The sequence below is a fragment of the Limulus polyphemus genome, unplaced genomic scaffold, assembly GCF_000517525.1.
Source record: "Limulus polyphemus unplaced genomic scaffold, Limulus_polyphemus-2.1.2 Scaffold373, whole genome shotgun sequence".
NCBI classification, from domain to species: Eukaryota; Metazoa; Arthropoda; class Merostomata; order Xiphosura; family Limulidae; genus Limulus; species Limulus polyphemus.
The window spans coordinates 392,154-415,962 of NW_013665983.1; the positions used below are offsets into that span (position 1 = coordinate 392,154).

General features: G+C 34.4%; 1 protein-coding gene across 1 annotated transcript in view; it reads left to right on the forward strand.

Annotated features, from left to right (window-relative positions):
* The first annotated feature begins 1,940 nt into the window (after window positions 1–1,940).
* The window catches only part of LOC106457785 (acid phosphatase type 7-like), a 47,572-nt gene continuing 25,703 nt past the window's right edge, over window positions 1,941–23,809 (forward strand). The window contains exons 1-4 of the mRNA XM_013917231.2: window positions 1,941–2,098; window positions 3,210–3,404; window positions 3,731–3,913; window positions 15,137–15,162. Of these exons, the coding sequence (XP_013772685.2) occupies window positions 1,996–2,098; window positions 3,210–3,404; window positions 3,731–3,913; window positions 15,137–15,162 (507 nt within the window). The 5' untranslated portion in view covers window positions 1,941–1,995. The remainder of the gene's footprint in view (window positions 2,099–3,209; window positions 3,405–3,730; window positions 3,914–15,136; window positions 15,163–23,809) is intronic.

The window sequence follows — 23,809 nt, forward strand, 5'->3', positions numbered from 1 at the left end:
CCTTGAAACGTCAATCCTTGGCCTTCTTGTCATAGAAATGCTTCTGACTACCTTGAGCTGCATACAAACTCTCTCTCTAGCAAGTTGACAGGTTTCCTCCAGTCGCTTTCTGAGGTCGAACACATACTGGCATGTGTCCCTTACTTCTGACTCTTCTTCTGCCATCTATAGCTCTTTCAATATTTGCATCGGATCTCGTACTGTCCTTCCATGCAGTAACTCGAAGAGTGAAATCCTGTAATTGCTTGTGGGACTTCTCGATAAGCGAATACTACTGTATTCAAGTACCTGTCCCAGTCATGTGGTCTCTCTTGGCACATTTTCTTTAGCATACTCTTTAAAACTCCATTGACTTTCTCACAAAGTCCATTATATTTAGGATTGTACGGGGTGGTAAAGAGTTGCCGAGTAGTGATGAGTCTGCATCAGTTCTGAAGTAAACTGGGTTTCTCTGTCACCCAGGATTTCTCTTGGAAAGCCTACTCTGCAAAATATCTCCAAGAAGCCTTCTACAACTCTCCCAGGCATTGTCCCAAAGTTTCAGCAGTGAATGGTCTTTCTTCTGTGCTTCCTTCAGTTCCTGCAAACCTAAATTCGGGATATCGCTTTTTGACACTTACAGGGGCTTGATGTCTTCTTTTCTTGAATTCTGGTGGTGACAGCAGATGTTTCATCAATCTTCTTTCTGTCTAGTTCCTCCAAATGTTTACTACCTGCTATGTTTGCTATCACCAAGTCGTATAGTGGTTCCTTGATACACATGGGTTCAAGGTTTCCTACATAATATGGAGTATCCACCTTTATTTTCACCATGGGAAATGTTCTCACTGTCCCATCAATTAGCACACACAGACGTGCCTTGCCTGTCATCTGATCATCGGATATTAGACTGATTCTCACTGCTGTACTACCGCAATCAGTGTCTCGTAGAACCTTCACTTTCTTGTCCCCAATATAGCCTTCATAATATGCCAATATTTGCACTGTTGATCCGTTTGCTAATTTGAGCCAGCGTTTAAACCATCTACTTCCTCATTGTTAGACTACCCGTATTTATGCCACTTATTAAATTATCAAACGACTCGTTACAGACAGTGTTCGTTCCTGTTTGCACGCAATTACAAAAAAACAACAACAAGAAAACGCATAAATTGAGAAACGGATTTTATCCTAGAAATCCCAAAGAGATACTGTTCTAATTACTATAGATCAGTTTTTGCTAATTACATTATCATACCTTTATATACGAAACAACTGTTAGCGTTCTATTCGTAAGTAAATACACAATACTGTGTAATCTGATATGAAGTTTAAATCAACAATAACGAAAAAACACCAAATTTATATAGATACTAGTTTCGACACTTTCACGTGTGTTGCTCAGTCCAAGTACTATCCGTATAAATTAGTTGTTGTTCCGTTATTGTGGATTTAAACTTTATTTAAGTGTTGGTGTAGCTGCATGATCAGTATTGAATGTGAGAGTACATTTAAGATCCACGTGTCTTATAACAGAACAAAGCAGCACAAGTGTACAAAGAAGTGCCTGAAGATATGCTGAACTTTGAAACTAGAAACCATCGTTAATAAACTGGTATAAATTAAATTTGTCCAGCTAGTGCTTGATTTTTACATATATTAAAAAAGATTTGTTTTGAACAGACATAATCAATCATATAGTATTACGTTTCTTCGCAGTATATGTATACTTTGGTTGGGAACTGGCCTAAACAATATGCATGAATGTGTGACTGATAAAATGCTTTCAAAAATAGTCATGATGTAGAACTGATAAAACACAAAGGCAGGTGTGTGATATGTTTGTATTGTAACGGTTCCACTAATCAGTTTCATGTAACTTCGTCCAGAGATCAAACGTCACATGAGGAATTCTTATCTTTACGTTTGATTATTTATAATGTTCACCGACCATCGATGAGTAATTTTGTTCTAGAATATATCTACAAGGTTTGTGTATAGCCGAATCTGTTCACCATGTTGAAGTTTGTAATGTTAGGAATTATTTTGCTTGCTTGCCATCACACATCTTTAGCGGAAGTTCTTACTCAGCCTGAACAAATACACATTTCATATGGAGGTAAGGTTTGAGGTTTTTATTTAGCAATAAAAAATACACTAAAAACCTGAGGAAAATCAATAATGGTAGCATTTCCTTCGGATTAAGGAAGTTTACGGTAAAGCTTCATGTATTTATTAATATATCACAACGTTACAGCTGATCTCGAAAAACGTTCATCAGCAAAACAGATACCAATAATTGAAAATAACCACATCACTCTTATTAATTAATTACAAAACTAGCAAATCCTGTAAGAATATAGTTGTAACTATCTTATCATTCAAGCACTCTTTTAATAAAGATAAATAAATAAAACGTTTTAAAACAGTTCTAATATAGTTTCCCTGAAAGTCACGAAGATGTACAAAATTCAGTTTAACGTTTTGTTGTAATTACTGTATCATCTGCATAAAAAAGTTCCCATATTTTTAGCGGTTCTATTTAAATAAACTAATCTTGAAGAACATAACAGATGTCACTGAATTACTCTAATTAGTTAATATTTTACTATAATAATTTTTCTCAGTACTGTTTCTGATGTTCAGTGGTGTACTTGAGAAGTATTGTGTGAATATTAGCCTTATGATGTGTAATGGTTGTGTCTCCTACCACTGTTAACGACGTAAGACCCACTGTGTTTGAGATCCATCTTCAAGAAGCGTTTTGATACATATTTGAACATGGCTTGATTGATACACGCCACTTGGTTATTCGGATCGTTGCTGGATTTTTAAAAACAATTATATATATGATTGATTATTAAAAGTTGAAAAATTAGTTTAACTTGATTAAAACTAAACTTTATTACAGTTTCTTATTTTTTTCAAACAAAAATGGCACAGCTGAATGTCTGCGGACTTACAACGCTAGAATCCGGGTTTCGATACCCGTGGTGGGCAGAGCACAGATAGCCCAATATGTAGCTTTTTGCTTAATTACAAACAAACAAAAATGTTCTAGAAATGGAAATAAGTTTTATTAATTTTGTTAGAAACTTAATTAAAGTTAAGTGTATACTTATAGTATCTTCTTTCGTGACAAAAACAGGTTATGTGCTCAATAAGGTATATGTGTATAAAGAGATATAATTGCAAAACACTTAACTTACTTTACATTTATAAACTTTTAGTAGCTCCAACAGAGATGGTTGTGACGTGGGTAACAATGGACCCAACAAGTAGCTCTATTGTTGAGTATGGAGAACACAACTTGAATAAATCCGCCAAAGGGTCTAGTACAAAATTTGTTGATGGCGGCTCTGAGAAAAGGGTTTTCTACATTCATCGCGTGGTTATCAAGAATTTGTCACCTGGTACCTTATATAGTGAGTAATAATATTATTCTCGTGATTCTTCCTGTATTGATACAAAAAAATATATAATTTTTAGGAAAACTGTAAACTACTTGGCTAGGTAGAGATGGTTTAAAATAAATTATACAATACGAAATATATTTTTTTAGGAATTACCCATATGACAAAGAATAAAGTTAAACAAAAATGGAAAACAATACTGAATAAAAAAAAATTGTTCTTGTACAAAAAATTGTACATCAAGATGTAAATAAAAATGTATGTCCATTATAGAAATTAAATCACTACAGGGAAAACATCATTACAATAGATGAATTATTATCTGTTGTCTCCTGCAGGATATCATTGTGGTAGTAATGAAGGATGGAGCTCTCTATATTTCTTCAGTACCATGAGGAAAGGGAACAAATGGAGTCCTCGTTTCGCAGTGTTTGGAGACCTGGGTAACGTGAATGCCCAGTCCTTACCTCGTCTACAAGAAGAAACGCAACGTGGAATGTATGATGTTATTTTACATGTCGGTTAGTATGCATTGAGTTCGATTTCCTTAAAAACAAAATGACATTTATCGTATTCAATGGATATCTAGATTTTCAGATATATACGCCCAGTGAGGGTAAAATATAGATTAAGGTATTAATAATAATGCTGTTGCTAAGGTGTCCTAACAACATAATCTTTGTACACATAAAGCGGAAGTGTCCCACTGCACCCCGTCACCAAAATCGTAATGGGCAGACAGTAATTGAACTGTTCTATCTGAATGAATGTATTTTGGCTTTTATGACTCCTATTTCTAGAAATCAAACGTGATGTAACGCGACACACAAACTGGCTGTTATATACGGTTAGATACAATGTATGGGGAAGATATAGGAGAGGGTTAAATCCAAATGCCGGCCTCCATCCCTCTGTCATTTCCCGGAGAGCCATAACAAGATGTCAAGTTTGTTGACAATTGGTCCAGCAGTTTGCCAATTATAAGTAGACACACACACAGACTAGTCAATGGTTCTGATTACTCAGTGATTTGACTTGCTCTTCACCCACCGGTAGCTCAATGGTAACTTTGAGGGCTTATAACGCAATGGGCACAGCATAGATAGCCGATTAGCTTTGTGCTTAATACAGAAAAACATTTGACTTGATTTTTTAACCTTTTGAACTGTGCTGAATTGTGAGGGAGAGATACATTTATTACAAATGATACTCTCATTATACTTTTGATCGTTGTAGATTATATAAAGTGGAATAAAGTTATTATACCTATCAATACTTTTCATCAAAAACAAATGTATTAAATTTACTTTGAACATTCTCCCTAAACTGAGCCTAATATAATTAAAATCATACCTGTTTTGATGTAACACACCAAGTAGTAAACTAAGTTTGAAATTACATACATCCTTTTGTGGTATGCTGACATACTTCATATTTTCTACCATATTTTTAAGAAATGTATAAGCAAGTGTATGTGGTTGCAATACAGAAATGTTAGTCATAAAAATCGATAAGTTCCTTATACCTATTTTCTCGAGTCTTCACATGGGGTATCATATGTTTTTCTCATAGGAAGTATTTCTGTAAGATCGAACTATGTAGACGTGGACAGTGATATTTTCCACTGACGGGTTGGTGATACCCTAAAGATGTAACCTCCCTCAGATTTCAATCGGAATGGCCCACAGTTATGCGGGTAGCACACACGCCCTGAGAAGAGCAGAACTAATTTTGCGTGTATATATAATGCTACATTTTCTCAGTTTGGTAGGATTCTTCCAACAGTCCTCGACATTTTTTCTCAGTACAGTTTTTAGCAGATTTGTCACAGTTACAAATTCCTACAATAGGTGCCATTTCTCGCGCACTGGTCTTACCTTTGAATTTTTTCCGTTGTTATAGATAAAAAATTTTGTTTTGTTACATGTTGTATGCATTTTCTATTGTTCTTGAAACTCAGGTTAAGTCAAATAATTCATACTTCCACTATAGTGCATTTTCTGTCAAACCTCTTGTTATTCTTTGAAACCTTTTGTTATTCTTAGTGGAAGTCAGTGCACCTGAGAATACCACATAGTAGGTAAAAAGTAAAAGATTATTTGCCATAACCAGGATTTATTTTTGAAGAGTTTTCTGTTTTGGTTTCTTGTGAGTGTATTTACCCGGGTTCTTCTGCATTTTTGTACTTAATTAGAGGCATTTTCCACTATCATAGACTCAGAAAGGAAAATTTCCAGAATGTGATATACCCACAACAGCTGATTTAGTTCTCCCCCCGAAGATCAGTCTCAGTGTGAGGGAGGCATGAATGCTTGTCTGAGTTTAAGGGGTCTGTGTTCCTTACCTTTAAGGTATATCAATCTGATATTGGCCAAGAGCCCATAGATGAGAGATATATACCTCAATCACAGGTCCCTGTGTATAAGGCTAAGCAGATCTCTTCTTTTATGTTTAAGGGTCTGGCTAAAACGACCTGGACCATTTCCTGAAATATTTTAGGCAGGTGACTGTTTAAAATGGCTGGAATCAGAATCAGGTGATGCATTGCTTGAGTTGGAGGTTAATAATCTAGCCCTTGTTTCTATTTAACACTTGAATTGGGAGCAACTCTGGAACTTGGACACAGTCATAATCAAGTTCTGCTAACATTCTGAAAGAGAGGTCCCACTTATAACTGATCTGTTTCCATTGATAGTCATATGCTGCAATGGCTTTGGAAAATTGTGAGAATATCCTCGTAGACAAGTTCACAAAGGGGCTACCTGGTGAGGCAATGAGACATCATGTGGATGTAAAAGACGTTATCACTATAACAGAAGTAATATCTGTGGTGACTAGGTTCAAACTCTTGATTTTAAATAAGTTGCAAGAAAGGAAGAAGTCTGCAGTACCAATTGCATTGGTAATACCTTGGACAGACTACCCTCATCAAATGTGACTGTACCTTGGCAAGGGCAGACTAGCAGCCAACACATCATGCCACTGTACTATTACCACACTGGTTCTTAATTAGTGACCAGGACGTCCATGGTTCTCCCATGATGTTTATGGCTCAAACAGTGATACTAAAGATTTTTCTGAGGTATTGCTCTGAAACTTAAGACTAAATCATTTGCTTTGGGTGTGGGCAGTTGATAGGCAGTTAAAATGCCTATACTTTGCTATGCAGAAAAATAAGCAAGGCTACCATTACTACAGATGAGGGCTAGTGCATCAGTGATGTGTAATATGGTGATAGAGTCAATAACTGAAAGGCAATGTTATTTTTCCAGAAAGTAGGCAACATTAGCTCTAACAGTAATCTATCTATGGAGGAATGAAGTTTTATAGCTGCTCTACAATTTTGAGCTGCTGGCTATCCATATTGCCAGTAGAATGGTTTTTGGCATGATAAACAAAGTGGAGGTAACTGAGATTAGCGTCATCACTAGTTTTGCTTCCTTTGTGCCACATCCATCAGAAACTACACATTTATTTATATGTCTGAGGTTACTGGTTTAGAATTGTGCAAACAATCTGGATTCAAAACAGTGGCAGAATTTTAGTGAGTAATTGGTTTAATATGTCAATATTTTTATGGAACCAGATGGCTAATTGGGTAATACTAGGTAGCTATCATATAGATACAAATGATGCACAACCAATTAAACAATCACAAAGGATTGTAGAGGAATCATATAGCCTACAAAGAGTTTGTGGTCATATTCAGTAATGATTGTCAGGAAGAAGGATGATATACCAAGATCATGTGTTAATTCCAGATGTGTGAAAATGGTAACTCACACTGGTGCTTCTCCACTCCTGTGGTTAGATAAATGTTTGGATGCATTGAAAGTTCCTATTTGCTCAACGTTATAGACTAGGCATATGGATACTGGCAATTTGATGAGAGTAGCCATAAGACTTTTCAGCCCTAGAGATAGTTTGTAAGAGTCGCATCATGCTTTTCAGTCAGTACAATGAGATTGCTACCTTTAATTTACACTGAAGGAGTTCCAATGAGAAAGATGCATAATCTTTATGATAGACATCTTGGTGTTTGGCCACACACATAAATTGTTTTGCTGAAAACCTAAGCATGGTAGTTCAGTAGGAATTAAGACAGACGTGAACTTGAAACTATGAAAGTGTGCATAGAAGTGGAACTTCTCGGTCATATTGACCTTACAAAGATCACAGTAGTGTCAGACTAACTTCAACCTAAGACCAAACATGAAGTCTGCAGTCCCCTTAAACTCCCATCATGTTACCTACATTTTGCGACCCAACTACTCCAAAATTGCTGCACCATTATATACTTTTACTGAAATGATGTGCAGCTTAGATGGACCAAGCATTTCCACCACTAAAGCATAATTTAGATGAAGCTCTAGTGTTTGCATATCCACAACAGGACCATTAGTTCTTGTAGATACTCACATACCAGTGATAGTGGAATAAACGTAGTGTTTAGAGAATCAAAATTATTGAGACATATCTAACTGGAGCGGCTCATGTAAATTATCATGGTAATAATGCAAGACCCAGAGGCAATCTACCTAAAGCTACTAGCATATGTGACAATTTGTAATATTGAGACATATGTAAATGACAACATATGTCTGTGAATAAATATATATGTGAGCCACTTGTATGAAAGTCACATATAGGTTAGTCCTAAATCCATTAAACTAAGCTAACAGCGTTAAATCATCTTGACAATAAAAAATAAAATTAAGATTAGTTAAAATAAATATAATAACCAAAACTTTAACCAAACCTTAAAGGGTATAACTATAGTAAAAGTTTTATATATTCAGGTCGATATCCAAGTATGAACTAGCACACCATGATAAAAATTATACATGACTTGGCCAGCTTAGTAGATTTTGGTCACTTAAATTTAGTTTTAGTAAATATAACAACCAATACTGGTAATGAAAGTAATTTTACAGAAATGAAAATTATAATTAACTTACTATAGTTGCTGAAAAATAAAATTGTTTGACTGCCCCTAAAATTTGCTAAGACTGATAGATTTGTCCAGAATCTATAAACAAAAAGTGCCATCATTCCTAGTGAACTGGGATATTTACAGGTGCAAGGGATACATTGTTTAGAGGCAATATACACCGAGTACACATAAGCCTGTACAAATGTTCAATTGACAACAACCTTAGTTTTATAATTTTATTGTTTCATAAACAAAGTAGTTTTAGAACAGAAAACTGTTGTAACTGAGTCATTACAACTTAAAATGTACACTTCTAGCTGAACCTCTGGCCAATCATAATTCATTCGCAATCCAGATTTTTTATATTTAAAATCAAGTCTTCTGACTATCTTGTCTTTAACAAGCAAGTTGTCTTATTACATTCATTCTTTTATTGCTTAACCTGTTAACTTCGACACTGCATAATGGAAGGAGATTTCTTGAAACATTTCTTTTATGTTGCCACGGTGGTTTGGACTCCTACTTTACCCTTCCCAAACCCAAGGGACCAGCGTCATCTTTGACTCAGTGAAGGTACCAACCTGCCATAAACCCAACATGTGTTATGCTTATAGATCCCAGCCTTCCTGCAGGACAACTTCACATCCCAAGACCTGAGGTAACACCAACATTGATCAAAAGAGAGCCAGAAGAGGCTTTGAGACATCAGCTGTGAGGTAATCTACCAAAATGTGTACCATTAGGAAACACCATTTATACCAAATGTGTGGCCACTTTGATAGGATCAATACATAATATAGCCCAAGAAGACCTTCCCAAACTTATATCTGGCTGGAAAGCTTCCAGACATTAAGAGAAACTGTCTTCATTCAAGAAAAATAAGTCAGCAATGCCAGTGTGACCTTCAATGGCAGGAGTGTTGGCAATAACTAAGGTTAAAGTGAAGGCATCCACACCCATGACAGCTGACACACCATCATTCAAGAAGTCCTACAATAAACCTCAGTGGCAGTCAAAGCTGAAACTCCTGTCAACTTCACTGACAGCCATTATGAAACACCTAATACTTCAGTAGATTAATGATCCTGAAGCATCATGTTTAAGCCCTAGCTACTAAGTGACAGATGTTAGAGCATTCAATAATAGAAAAGAAGAATAGCTATTGAAACAGGCAGATCCACTCTTTCAATTAGGCAAGGAGGTGCATTATTGTTTCATGTATATAATGCTATGTTTTCTCAATCTAGAAGAGTTCTTCAAACAGATCTTAACATTTTTTTACAATTACAGATTTCCTGAAAAAAGTGCCTATCATGCACTCGTCTTATCTTTTATTATTTTTGTTGTTGTGAATAAATATTGTTTCATTTTGTTGCTCATTATGTCCAGACTCTCTCATTATTCAGAATCAGCCAAAGTCAGAAAACTCACATTTGCCCTATATTTATGTCAAATCTCCCGTTTTTCTGCAGAACTTACCAATTACTCTTACGGAAGATCAGCGCACCTGGGCGCGGCATGGCAAGGTGGTTAAGGAGCTCGACTCGCAGTCTGCGGGTAGCAGGTTCGAATCCCCGTCACACCAAACATGCTCGCCCTTTCAGCCGTGGGGGCGTTATAATGTGACGGCCAATCCCACTATTCGTTGGTAAAAGAGTAGCCCAAGAGTTGGCGGTGGGTGGTGATGACTAGCTGCCTTCACTCTAGTCTTACACTGCTAAATTAGGGACGGCTAGCGCAGATAACCCTCGTGTAGCTTTGCGCGAAATTCAAAACAAACAAACAGTGCACCTGAGAATATGAGGCTTTTTTTAGGTAACACTTAATTATCAAATTATCGACTTTTTTATGCCCTTCATTCCCAGTAGAGTCCGTATAATGTACCATATTAAGCAATTTTTTCTCACGAGTTTTTGCCTACCAAACACTCAATATAAAGAACTAATCAAACATTGGATTAAATCACTCATTCTTTATTTAAAGTGCACAGGAGATTCTAGTAGTACTTAGTGGAATTAGTTGCAATATTGAAAATGTTTTTCTTTAATTTTTTGTTCTTGACTCTATGTTGTTAGAAGCACTATAACTAACAAAATCATGGATCTACAAGGAATTTCATGCATAAATACTTTAAAAAGCGTATTTAGTTTATGGACCCTATGTTTTATTACATATTATAATTTTGTTGATAATTTGGTTTGTTCCGGATATTTCTTAAAGCTACACACCATTGTCTCTGCTAGATTTCCATAATTTTGAGCTCATATACTAGAGCAGGGATTCCCAACTTTTCTGTCCCTCTGTACCCCTTGGGCATTCTTTCCCAAACACTAATGGAGGGAGGAGAGCTTGCCCAGTTGACTGATCCCTAGTTTATTAGCTGATTTGTAACGAGGGTGTTCTTTATTGCTTATTGAAAACATGAGCTATAATGTAGCACAGCAATAACATCACAATGTTCACCATGATCACAACTTTTTGTCTAAAGAGCGTATATTTATGTGAGCCACTTTGCTCTCTTTGTCTGACTGTAGATTAAAACACCATGTAAAGTGTAAACCATGGTTATACTCTCAGACCCTATGTACCCCCTGAGAAGTGCAAATGTACCCCTGAGGGTACATATACCCAAGGTTGGGAATATCTGCACTAGAGGGAAGGCAGCTAATCAACAACATTCACTTAATGTTACAAGTGGGGTACCTCAGGGCTCAGTCTTAGGACCTTTGCTCTTTTTTTGATTTACATCAATAACATAGATGAAGGATGAATGGTAAATAAAATACTTAAATTTGCAGATGATATTAAGGTTTTGGGTGTTGCTTTACAAAAGGATTTAGATCATTTAGTGAGTAGGGTGAATCAATGGCAGATGGGTTTTGATTAAGATAATGCATGTAGGTTTTCATAATTTGAATTATAGGTATATCTTGGATGGGAATAACCTTAACAGTGTCATGAAAGAAAGGGATCTTGATGTAATGGTTGATCAGTGGATAATTTTCTTACAAGCCTTTTATGTGGCATCTTGTCAAATGCTATCTGAAAATCCAGATACATCAAATATACGCCCTTACTCTCATCTACGTAAGCAGTAACCTTTTCCTATGTTTGTATTTTATCCTGTTTTAAGTCCTAGGAATTGTAAATATATTCTGGAAAATAAACTTCAGAATATAATGAAAAGGACAGTTATATGGAATAGGTTTGTTCATATACAGCCAGATGTAAAATACAGAGCTGGTTGTTAACTATAGCATATTGTCGACCTAACTAGCTTCTATTATCGCCTATAGGGCTATAGTTATCCCACTTATTTCCCTATTAAAAGAAACAAATGTACTATTAAACCTTACCTTTGAAAGGAATGAGGTTTCATAAGTTATATTTGTGTGTGAATCTCTATATTTAAGAGCCTGATGATTTATGTAATGAAGAGAATATGATTTGTTTACTCGTCAATATGCTCAGTCTCGTTCTCGCGACGATCTTGACACACCATATAAGGCAAATCGTGTCCTGGTCTATTTCTGTTGAAACGTTGTTTGTGCACTTAGTCTACAACTTACAAGTGAAAATAGCCTGTAGCAAAGGGGAAGAAATAAACTAATTTGTAATTATTAGGTGGACTGGATCTCAAGTTATAGCTACTAAATAATCAAAAAGAACCCGCCCACCGATATAACACGTTACAATAGTATTCACAAAATAACTCGAAATTAATCAAAATATTTGTAAAAACAAATAAGAATATTAATTGGTCGAATTATCTTTACTCTCTAGCCATATCAAAATTGTTGTTTTCATTTTAAGAAAATGTTTTTCACACTCTATTGTTACGTCTCCGTTTGTTTTAGATACGGGATAGTTCTAGAAACAAGAGAGCGTGAGAATTGTCACGTGATCTCGATGACGCAACACTATTATTATTTAATAAAGTCTTTATAATAGGCCTAACATATGTAATAAAGATAATACGAACTGAAAACTGCAGTTTTTCTTCGTGTACTTCTTAACTTGTCCATTCAGATTTAAAATTAGTTCTGTGTAGAAAATAGCAGTTAAGATATATTTTTAGTCTCTCAGAAGTCATTGCCCTCAAGGCCTTTTGCTACATACCAGAACTAGCCAGCTTGACTATACAATGAAATACTAATGTCTATTTGAAACCCTATTCATTACATGTAGTATCAGGAGTTAATATTTACAGTTTAAATGCAGAAAGTTAGCGAAGCATTGGAAACCAATAAACCTAACATTTGTAACAAAAATCATGTGCGTTGCAGGTATTTTTTCTCTCTCATGTTTCTTCTAATTTGTTCACTTCGATTTCATATCATAGGCGTATGCAAACAGCGTTTCAGGTCTATCTTTAGTCTCGCACAAGTCATTCCTGAGAGGTATTTTATACATTACCGTAAGTCTTGCAAAATAAATAAATTAAATGGTATGTAAAAACTACAGTTTACGAGATTTTTATTACAAATATTAGACCTATTGGTATAAGTCATTACAATATCAAGTATGATTATTTTCAGATAATAAATTCAAATATAAGTCTTGTGTTAATATTATAATGTTATCTTTCAATTGTACACTTAATCAAGCTATTTATTTATACCTTCGCTTCATTATTCAATTGTTTTTACTCAGGCGTATATCCACTCACATGATACTGATAGTCACTAGTATTATTATTATCTTCGATTATCAACATTTCAGCTATCTTTCATGGATACTTTTGTAATGTTTTCTTTCGTTGATTATTTGGTAAAAATAGCAAAAGTCAGTCTACTTAATTAAACGGGAGCGTTTGTTACCAACTACAATGAAGAAGCTCCACAATTTATAACTAAATTTTCTGGTAGGCCTAACTTCACAGAAAAACGTTTCAACAGAAATTCCGAAACTAATGGCGTGCATAACTCACAACTAACTTACTTGTTAAATTTCCTCTCTTAATTACGATACATCTTAGAACTGGTTGATTAACGCACTCACTAATCCATCAATAATACGGTAACAGATCAACGAACTAACTACTAATCGACTAACTGACCTCCTGATTGAAATAATTGTCTTTAACTCACTCACTGACAATTTTTTTCACTGAATAACTGTCTGACTAAGAAATGAACTAACGCATATTACTGTTCTTGCCTTCCCCACACCTCACGAACATTCGAGACGTCACCAAACCCCTATATATCACCCCCCAAAAAACGCTCTATAGCAATAAAAAGATCTAAATTAGAATACTGAAAACATGACTTACAACAATACAGTAGATTCTTTGTCACACGTATATTTGCACCGAGATTGTTTCACCGTTCCCAAGATTTTATTCATAAAATGAAGGAGCTAATCTTCTATCAGAAAAGTTATTGCTGGAAAGGTTTTTCTGGAATCAGCAAATCCACACCTACTTTAGAAAAATATTTGGTTCTGTTATGTGCACATTGATTTATTGGCAATTCTTAGCAGTAATATTATGAATAACTAGGCATTATGTAATAGTTATGACTCGTATATATAAACAAATCTAGTGTAAAACACGTGTATTTTAGATGTACTAAAACATCCTTCGTCTACTGAAGAGCTCATGAGCAAGCTTGACTGATAGATGTGATGTAGAGTCTACATTTTTGTTCATTATTCCCAAATTTAAAACCAGTTCAATGTTTTGTGAGACTGTTGAGTGGCGATAAAAGATTGATTCTCTACATATGAAGCATGAAGAACTTATTTTAACTGTAATGTGCACTTAGAGATTAAAATTCCTGTTTTTATGAAATGCGTTTTTTGATTATGCTAAAATGTGTGCTAAATCAGAATAAATAGATTAATCTTACAAGAAGATTATTTTGTATATATACTTATATGCAAAAAATAATACCAGTTGTAGAGAATCAGGCGTGTTTTCAAAGGCTTATAAATGTTGGTATCTAAGATTTTCTCAAAGTAAAAAAAAAAAAATTGCTAATTGTAATAATATTTGAATTCGCTTTTCGAAATTATAAGATGGATAAAACAGTGATTGCAGGTAACTCAAGACGTTTTTGGTACAGTTAGTTCGTCACTAGCAGAAGGTAAAATATGTATTATCGGCAAAGAGCTGAGGGTGGCTTAGTGGTTTACGTGCCAGACTACCAATCAGATATGCCGCTGAATAGGCTTCATGTTTTAACTGTGTACACATGATAAAAGTAAGAACAATCAGTACCGCTATTAGGGTACAAATAACTGATGAGGCGGCGGGTACTGCTGACTGATTACCCTCCCTTTAGTTAGTAGTTCTAAATTAAGGACGGTCATATATAAAATTTGGAGTCTCTGACCTGGCCGTTTAGTCTGTGTGTCGTATAAAATATCATTTAGTTGAAAACAGCGAATAAACCTATTAACTAGTAATACTTATCAGTTCCTTTAGAATAACAAATTAAGTATAAATGTTAAATTTCTATACACAGACAGAAATCATACCTACCATATTGCGTTGGGAGAAATTGTACGTATTTATACATTTACATTCTGGGACATAAAATACGTTTATTGATATGAGTATAAATGAATATCGTGGGTAAATAAATAGACAAATAGATCTTTCCAATTACATTTTCCTTTCACTGAGTTCTTTTTTTTTTTCGGCGTTTGTAGTGTTTGCTAGTAAAATTATTTGAACTCCTTTATTTACATAAGTTTTGACATCAAAAGAAAAAGTAAAGTTGGTAAAGTTGTCGAGTTTTGTTGTTGTTGTTTTTTCCTTGTATATGTGGCAGTAATACTTTACAATGGTATCTTTTTTTTTTAGGTGACTTCGCCTACGATATGGACACCGTAAGTATTAATTCAGTTTGTGAGTATGTTTGAATCATAGGAAATAAGCATTTACTTGTAGACTTTTATACTCTTATTTCAAGTTAACTGTTCTACATATAGTTCACTTAAATTCCAAATTTTAGTAATGTCGCTTATTAATTATTCTGAAAATCGTAAGCAGTTGAAAAATTTCAAAAATAACAAGAAAAAATATTTCCAATTCTGTACTTTATTAATCTTTCGAAAATATTTTAACCCTTTATTCCCAAGTTTTGGGAAAAGAGTTTTTAATATTATTATCCACAGAACTTTTATAGAATGTAAGAGTTTGTAAAACGTTCTTAATAATGAAATGGCGCAGTTATGCCACGAAATAACATAAAATGTGGATACGCTATGTATTCACGTTGGTAATCTAAAGGTTCAACAAAAATCGTTACAACTTGAATTTACTTTAGTAGTATATACATGAAACTTCCGTGATAAAAGTTTGTTTGTTTGTATGTTCTGAAGTTAAGCACAAAGCTACACAATGGGCTATCTGTGCTCTGCCCACCACAGATATCCGGTTTCTATTGTTGTAAGTCCGCAAACATACCGCTGTACCACTGGGTAGCCCGCGATAAAAGAATTCCAGCTACCATTGTTTTCACAAATATCAAAGGCATGGCCTGACGGTTAGGATGCTAGACTCCCAAATTGTGGTTCGAATCCTCGTCTCGCCAAATACGCTCGCTCGTTCAGCCTTGGGGGTGCTATAATGTGACGGTCAATCCCACTATTCGTTGGTAAAAGAGTATACCAAGAGTTGGCGATGGGTGGTGATTACTAGCTGCCTTCCCTCTAGTCTTTCACTGCTAAATTAAGGACGGATAACGCAGATAGCCTTCGTGTAGCTTTGCGCGATATTAAAAACAAACGAAATAATAAATATCAGAATTTAAAAAAATATTTCGAGTAGTAACATTTAAAGTTTTCATACATCCAATAACAAATGCTGCGCAAATGTTTCATAACTCAAACAACTGCTCATCTCTAGAGTCTTAAACATGCTAACTTTAAGATTTACAAGAACAGCGGTATATTTCATGTTGAGCTACTGTCGTTAACAGAAAGCAGAATACGCAAAACTTTCTTCAGTAATAATCTTAGTAATGGCAAATATAAATAAGTTGAAAATCATTGTCCTGTCATAATAATTACCAGAAAGATAGATTTAATACTGACATAAGATAAACATGACTCATGCGAACGTGAGTTGAAAACTTACAGTACTGCCCTTTTATATTTGGCATGTATCACCATGATGTAATAAGATAATAATTTAAGATAAAAAGAACAAGCAGGAACACTTATCGACAATTACAGAACACGTGGACCTAACTCTACTTAGAAAATAATAAAATAGTAAGACAAGTTTCACTTATGGTTGCAACTTAGTTTTCACAAACTATAATAAACCAACTGGTCAGACGTTCGAGCTGCCCAGTCCTCAGGAGTACATGGTACTTATTTTGTCATATAAGAAAAAAACCAATAGCTTTCGTATTAAAAGTTGGAATTAGACACCTTCTTGTGCGCGACAGTTTTTGTTTCACAAGCTGTTCCTGCCTGAGTACAGTTCTGAACAATTCGTAAAAGAGTTATCTTTCAAAATTAACTACCTTACAAATTCATGTGCAATGTATGGGTTGTCTTTTACATCTAACAGATTGTTTTTATATTCTGCTCTATTTGTGAAGTGACCTATGAATTTAAACGGATTCTTCCACTGATTGTTGAAATTGTGCGATTGTTGAGACCACTATTGACCTGATTGATTCTTACGATCCTACTTTGCTATATCGTTATATAATTTTTAAGGAAATACTGTAGTATTCATGACTTATGTAAAAGCCTAAAACTGTTGCTGCAAACTTTTGCAACAAGTTACGGGAAAAATAATGAGATTATGATAATGAAAAATACATTTAAAAACAACGACATGATTCATTTTTGCCATATGGGGAACATGTCGATAATAACAATTTTTTTAAATCTCTTCGTAGGTTGATTTTAGGGTAAAGCTAAACAACAGGGAATCTGCGCTTTCTTTATTGCTGGGAATCGAACTCTCGATCTTTGCGTTGTAAGTCCGTAAACTTAAACGATGGTACATCGGGGGGACACTTTTAATAAATAAACATAGAGCTTTAAGTTAAAGCAAATTTATAAAGAAAATAGCCTTTAACTTCTAATACCAACTGTGTTAATCATTGTGAAAAGCTATTAGCTTTGTTCGATGTGGTCCCTCGGTGGTTCAAGCGGAAAGCTTGAGGATATATAGCCCTAAAATTTGGATCTCAGTCCCTACCTAGACACCACACAGATGGCTTTACACTAAAACAAACAAATCGTTTTCTCTGAAATGGATCATGTAATCTTACGAATATTTTGAAACATTCTGTTTTTAATATTTAGAATCACTTCTTTACTGTGTTATAGTAATTTCAACCTTAACATTAAAAAAAAATAATGTTGCTTTTAATTTAACGATTGGTTTTATTTAGATTTTTATTTTAAATTGATCGTAATAAAATAATTTTATTTTATAACCCGGAGTTTAAATTAAATTCAAAAGAAAAACTAAAACTTGTATATTTTACTACAACTATAAATTGTTATCTTAAATTTCATTACATTCAAAAGTTTAGTGGTTTTCATAGTTTTTATACTAAAGAGAAGCCTGTGATCCTACAAAATCAAAAATTTCTTTGTAAAGAGAAATTTGAAAATCTAAAAATACCTAAGTAAAACATTAAACTAAAACAGTTTATTAGTTTGGAGAAAATGTTTTTTCTAATTAGAACTGTTTAAACGTTGATATTCCTTTAATGCAAGATTATAGAACAAGGAAAATGTGTGGAAATGTTAAAACTGGTTATGAAAGTTTTGGAACTATTGTTTCAGTTAAATTACATAAATGTAAAAACCTTTGCTGAATCTCAGTTACACAAAAAGGTTAATTATAATCTTCAACTTTAAAATTCACCTATAATTGCATAATTTTAATGTTTAATTTCATTATTTCAACCTTTTTTGCTTTGTGTTATGATCAAACAACAGAACATTTCTCTATGCCAAGAGTCACTGCCTAGAACTTTTAGTTCATTAACTATGCTGGTCTTGCAACTGACTGAAACATGTTAGAAATATAAAATCCTGTATGTTGACAGCATATACTTGTTAGCTAGGTGGTGCAGTTTTTAAATGTATTACACTTTTGGCTTAGACTTCTCGATAGACTAACTAAAACGAATATGATAAAAATATTTCTAATGAACCAATGAATTTTATTATACTTAGTATGGTACTAATCACAAAAAATATTTTGAGTAATGACTTGTACCAGACTTTTGATTTGAATATTTAATTATGCAACTAGAGTCATGAAAATATCTGCACTAAAGCGTGATTTTTTTCATCACATTTAATTGTTTTGAAATATTTCATCATATTGTATTGCAGTAGAAAGTGTTTTAAACATGTTAAAACGAAGCTCGACACTAGTAGTGTGAATCTGGCACTAATACTGTTATACAGTCTTTCTTTGTGTAAAAATTATTCGTGATTTTAAAAAGAATTTATGAATGAAAGCAAAGAAGAATAAGTAACAATTTGTCAATCACAATATATCTGCCATATCTACTGCTGACGATGCCTTTCGCCCGCCCCCCAGTGGCACAGTGGTATGTCTGCGGACTTACAACGCTAGAATCCGGGCGTCGATACCCGTGTCGGACAGAGCACAGATAGCCCATTGTGTAGCTTTGTGCTTAATTACAAACAAACAAACCTTTCGCCCAAGTAAGATAAATTATAAATCTTTGATTTTATTGTCCACTAACGTGTTTTTGGTTCATATTCACGCAAACAAAAGCTCATCCATTGAAAGTTTCTAAAAGAACCAGTTATATGTTCTCTTATATGTATGTTAATGAATTACCTGTTAGCAAAACAATTGTTGAACCTAATAAAACTTACTATAACAAATCGCCATTAAAAGCGGCAGTGTCAATGGACAGAACTCTGATTATTGTATTCGCAAGGCCAGAATTTAAACTAAGCTTTCAGATGAAATAATACAATCAAATTAAATATTTTATTTGCTTTGTATTTTAGACGTTGTGAAAAAGCAGTAAAATATGATTTACGTCAAATATTAGCAAGGCTAATTCATCATATAAGTAAGTGGATGACATATGTAATATTTTCTAGGTGCTCTCTGCCTTTAGTGTCAGTGTAGATTTATGATAGTATTTTCAATATAAACGTGACTTTCGTGCTTTCGTGTGATAACTTTTCAGGTTTCTTATTTTTAGTTCTTTGAAACTTATCCTTTACATGCGCGTCATCACTGAGCAATTTCTGTTGTAACGTGTCCTGTCGTTGGGAAAGTTCTTTTGGATTATGGATATAAATATTGCGAAACTCAGCACACCTAAAGACAACTAATTAGTTTATTTCGTTTATAACAACTCTTTAAGCTACTTTCACTTTGAAACAAGTTGTAGGCCTAAAATCACAGAAATTCCTACCTAATGATACCTGACTTACAACTACAAGATTGAGGTAATTTTATTGCTAGTCAAATGAGTAACTGAATATATGCGATAATTCTCACTAATAATGCTAATATGAATAATTCACTGAACGCTTTACTCACCTTCTTCTTCAGTATTTCACTGAATTAACTCCTCTTTCATTTCTTCTAGTTATTATGTACTTTTATTCTTTAAATTCAACCAAATATCTAGATAATTACATTATCATGAACTTTCTAGATATTCTAGGTCTACTTTTATGAACTTTCTAGATCCAGCAAAAAACTAAGTTGTGGATTGTGAAGTTGTGTGAACAGTTCTAAAAGACAAATAAAACGATATTATCTTCTGAGGGCCATGGTATGCAGATGTATGAATTTTTGTCCCTTATTGTCACTAGCTATGTTGTTGCTTGGAGGATTCTCCTTGGAAGGTGATCAAGTGAATCCACTGGAGGCTTTATCCTTTGTGATCTCTGGAAGTAGTCTCGATAGGAACCCCTGAGATCCTCAATAGTTGAATTTATTTCTGCTCCAAAATTCTTCTGTAGACTTACCCAGTTGGTCGTTTTCTCACTGATGTTTTTCTAAAGACGGTCACAGTGAATGTCTTGTGTCTTGAACTGCCTGCCTTCCTGTATTCTGTAAAATATATCATTATTTTCATTACAACATAAAATCCTTCCCAATAAAACTTCTTGAAAACGACTTGGTAAATGCAAAGGTTAAATGAGCAGCACCTTTTTCTGTATCTGTTTAATAATTCCAACCTAAAATTACATCTACTACAAAATATGAAACAGGATAACTTGTTTGACCTACACCTATTATCATTACTACTGTGCCATCTGTTACTGCAGGACCTTTATGGACTACTCCAGCCATGTTACTGCCAAATCCATTTGGTCAAATTCAGCAACATTGCTCAGTTGAAAAGTTAACTAATTATGATGGAAAGGTACCATGGGAGGCATATCAAGCTCAGTTAGAAATAATTTCCTGGGTGAACAGGTGGAATAGTGAACAATATATTGTTAGGAACTATAGGTTAAAGCCCGTATGAATAAGAATACCTCCCAAAGAATACTAGAAAGGGGGGGGGACTATAAGGACTGTAAGGAATCAGCAGCTGTTATTAAGCTAAGGAGATATTATTGTGAAGAAGTGTCTCAGAGCCCTACCATATCAAAAGGAACAACAAAGAGCTAACCAGACATTGCAAAGACAGGAATTTTGTAGTGAAGTTCAGCTGAGAATATTCCACATATACCAAATGAGATAATCAGTTTCTTATTTGAGGAAAATCGACCACAATTAGACGAGTCTGCTGATGGAAAACCTTCCAGTATGTTGCTTGACGCAGGCTCTTCAGCTACAATTTGTTAATGAAAGGTGGGAAAATGCTTCCAGTAATGCAGAAAGAATAGTGATTGATATGAACAGCAGGTGGACATGAAGTTCCAGCAAAATGGAAGTTGTATGTTACTCTTGTTGTAGGAAGCTTCTTCATACCTCATGATTGTGGATAACGAACACCGAGAAAGAGTGCATGTTGGGAAATGATTTCATGCTGACCAGGAATTCCCTATGTACTACATGGCAATTACTACATCACAGGTTGAACTCCCAGTAGCAACAGGGAGGGCAGTGTTTGTACCACTAAAAAGTGAACTGCTCATACTAGGTGTTATTAGAAATAAATCCACATCTAGTGGAACCAACTACTCTGGCATGTTCTGAGGTATTGATGGTTGGAAGAACTCTCGCGGATCTGAAAAATAAGTATGTCACAGATAACTTTAATCCAGTAAGACTTAAACAGCTTGTGAGAAAATGAAAAGTCGCTGTGGTGTTAAAACTAATAAGACTGCATTTCATCGAGGTCGCATGGTATGGCTGTACGATCTCTGATGTAAGGAAGGATGAACTCCTAAGTTAAGCAGATGTTGGGAAGGGCCATATGTTGTACTATAAAGAATCAATAATGTAGTTTACCGAATCCAGAGGGACAGGCAATCCAAGCCAAAGCTCATGTATCATGATTGTCTTTGGAAGTATCTCAGTAAGAGAATGACCAACTGGATAACTACAAAAAAAAAAAACTCTTACCAGAAAATGAACCCGCTAAGAAGCCAACGGTTTTTGTCAAGACCACTTCCAAATGAATAAAAAGGATAGAGTAACCAGTGGATTCGCACAACCGCCTGCCAAGAAAGAAGTCCCGCAGTGACGATAAGGGCAAGGGGGTCATCCCATCTGCATACTCAGGATTTCTGAAAAGAAAATCACCAAAATATTTGATGAATGGACAGTTCAATTTAGTGTTTTAAACTAAACGTGGGTTCATTAATTGTAAATACGAGTAAGCAGTTAGTTGAAATTTGATTCGTTCAGTGCCAGTCAAAGTGAAGTATTAAACAGGCCTGTGCGCAGAATGTTTAAAAGGAGAGATTCTAATTTGTGAGATGAAAAGCCAACACAATCGCCATGCAAAGCATGCTAATGCTACAGAGGTCTGGAGCATGCCACAACACTGTATTTGAAGCCAGAAAGTACTAATGCTTCATCACAAGATTTTAGACTATGTAGAAAACGTTAAATACCATGACCAGTTGCACTATAGTTATATAAGCATCATTTTTTTAAGATCACAAAAATAGGGGGATCGGCCGAACTCCCCCCTAGGTAGTGTATGTTTAATGACAAGTTATTTCACCTGTTCTATTATTCAATTACTTGGCGAGTTACGTGCTTGCTTATTAAGCTATGGTAGTTAAATTAAGCGTAAGTCTTGCAGTTTACATTAAATCATTGTATTCAAGGTTAGTCTACCTTTAGTGAATTGTTGAAATGTTTATGCCCTTAAGCCTATTATTTGTGTCAAAGTGAACATAGCTTGTAGAAAAGTTAAAAAAGGAGTAAACTAATTTGTTATTGTTACGTGGACTGGACTTCGGATTATTTTTTCCAAGTAATCTAAAAGAAGCCACCCAACAATATGATACGTTACAACACTACCGATAGGTCAGAACTCTAGGGGCTAACGTACCTTCATTATTCTCTCCCTTGGTTCCTTTCTATAATTCTTTTATCTTTTAGCCTTTATCCTTTACTACTCAAATTTTTAAAACTTTTCTTTCAATTTTAAACACTACAATGTTATTTTTCAACTTTTTCATAACTTGTCACAAAAAATTAAAAGGGTCTAGTATTCTCTTTCATCCGATTTTTGTTAATGATGCAAACATAAATCTTGAAAAACTATATTAGATAACATTTCAAGATCCTATATGCTATCTTAAACAGCTCAGATCTCTCACATTCCACACCACTAGTGAAATGATATATTTGCATTTCTAGTTTTTGCTTCATAGCTATTAATGATACCCAATTGATTTCGTGCTAAGCTTTGAGAGCTTATAACACTAAAATCCGAGATTCGATTCCCGCTATGGAAACAGCGCAAACTGCACATTATGTGGCTTTGCAATTAACAACAAAGAATGGTTTTAATGATGGTAAAATTAATTCAAGTTTAAGAAATAATAATAAACAATTGGTGTCCAAGATAAAAATAATTACATGTTATTATATTAACCTTTACTTTAATTCCGATTTCTAAAGTACTAAAATAAAAGCGATAATAATCACACTTAACATATAATCTAGTTCACACCAAAAAAGTTGCTGTTCATGCAATTGGTGACATAAATAGCGCGTAGACTATTGCGGTTTAAAGCACAAACAGCCGCTACAACCAGGGTTAAAATACAAAAAATAAAAATAAATTCATTTTACTTTGACAACCACACAAATCCAAAATGAAACTTTCAAACAATTTAAATATAAAGTTTATCACTTATCAAAAACATAGTTAATATACACTTGCCTAGCCAGAACTTGATACTAACATTAATGAACAATACAACATAAATATCAATGTTAATAATTATTTCAATAAATAAAATAATTAGGAAAAAAACCAGACGAAATAAAAACCTAATTCCGAAAAACAACAATGCGCAAAGCTACACAATGGGCTATCTGTGATCTGCCCACCACGTGTATCGAAACCCGGTTTCT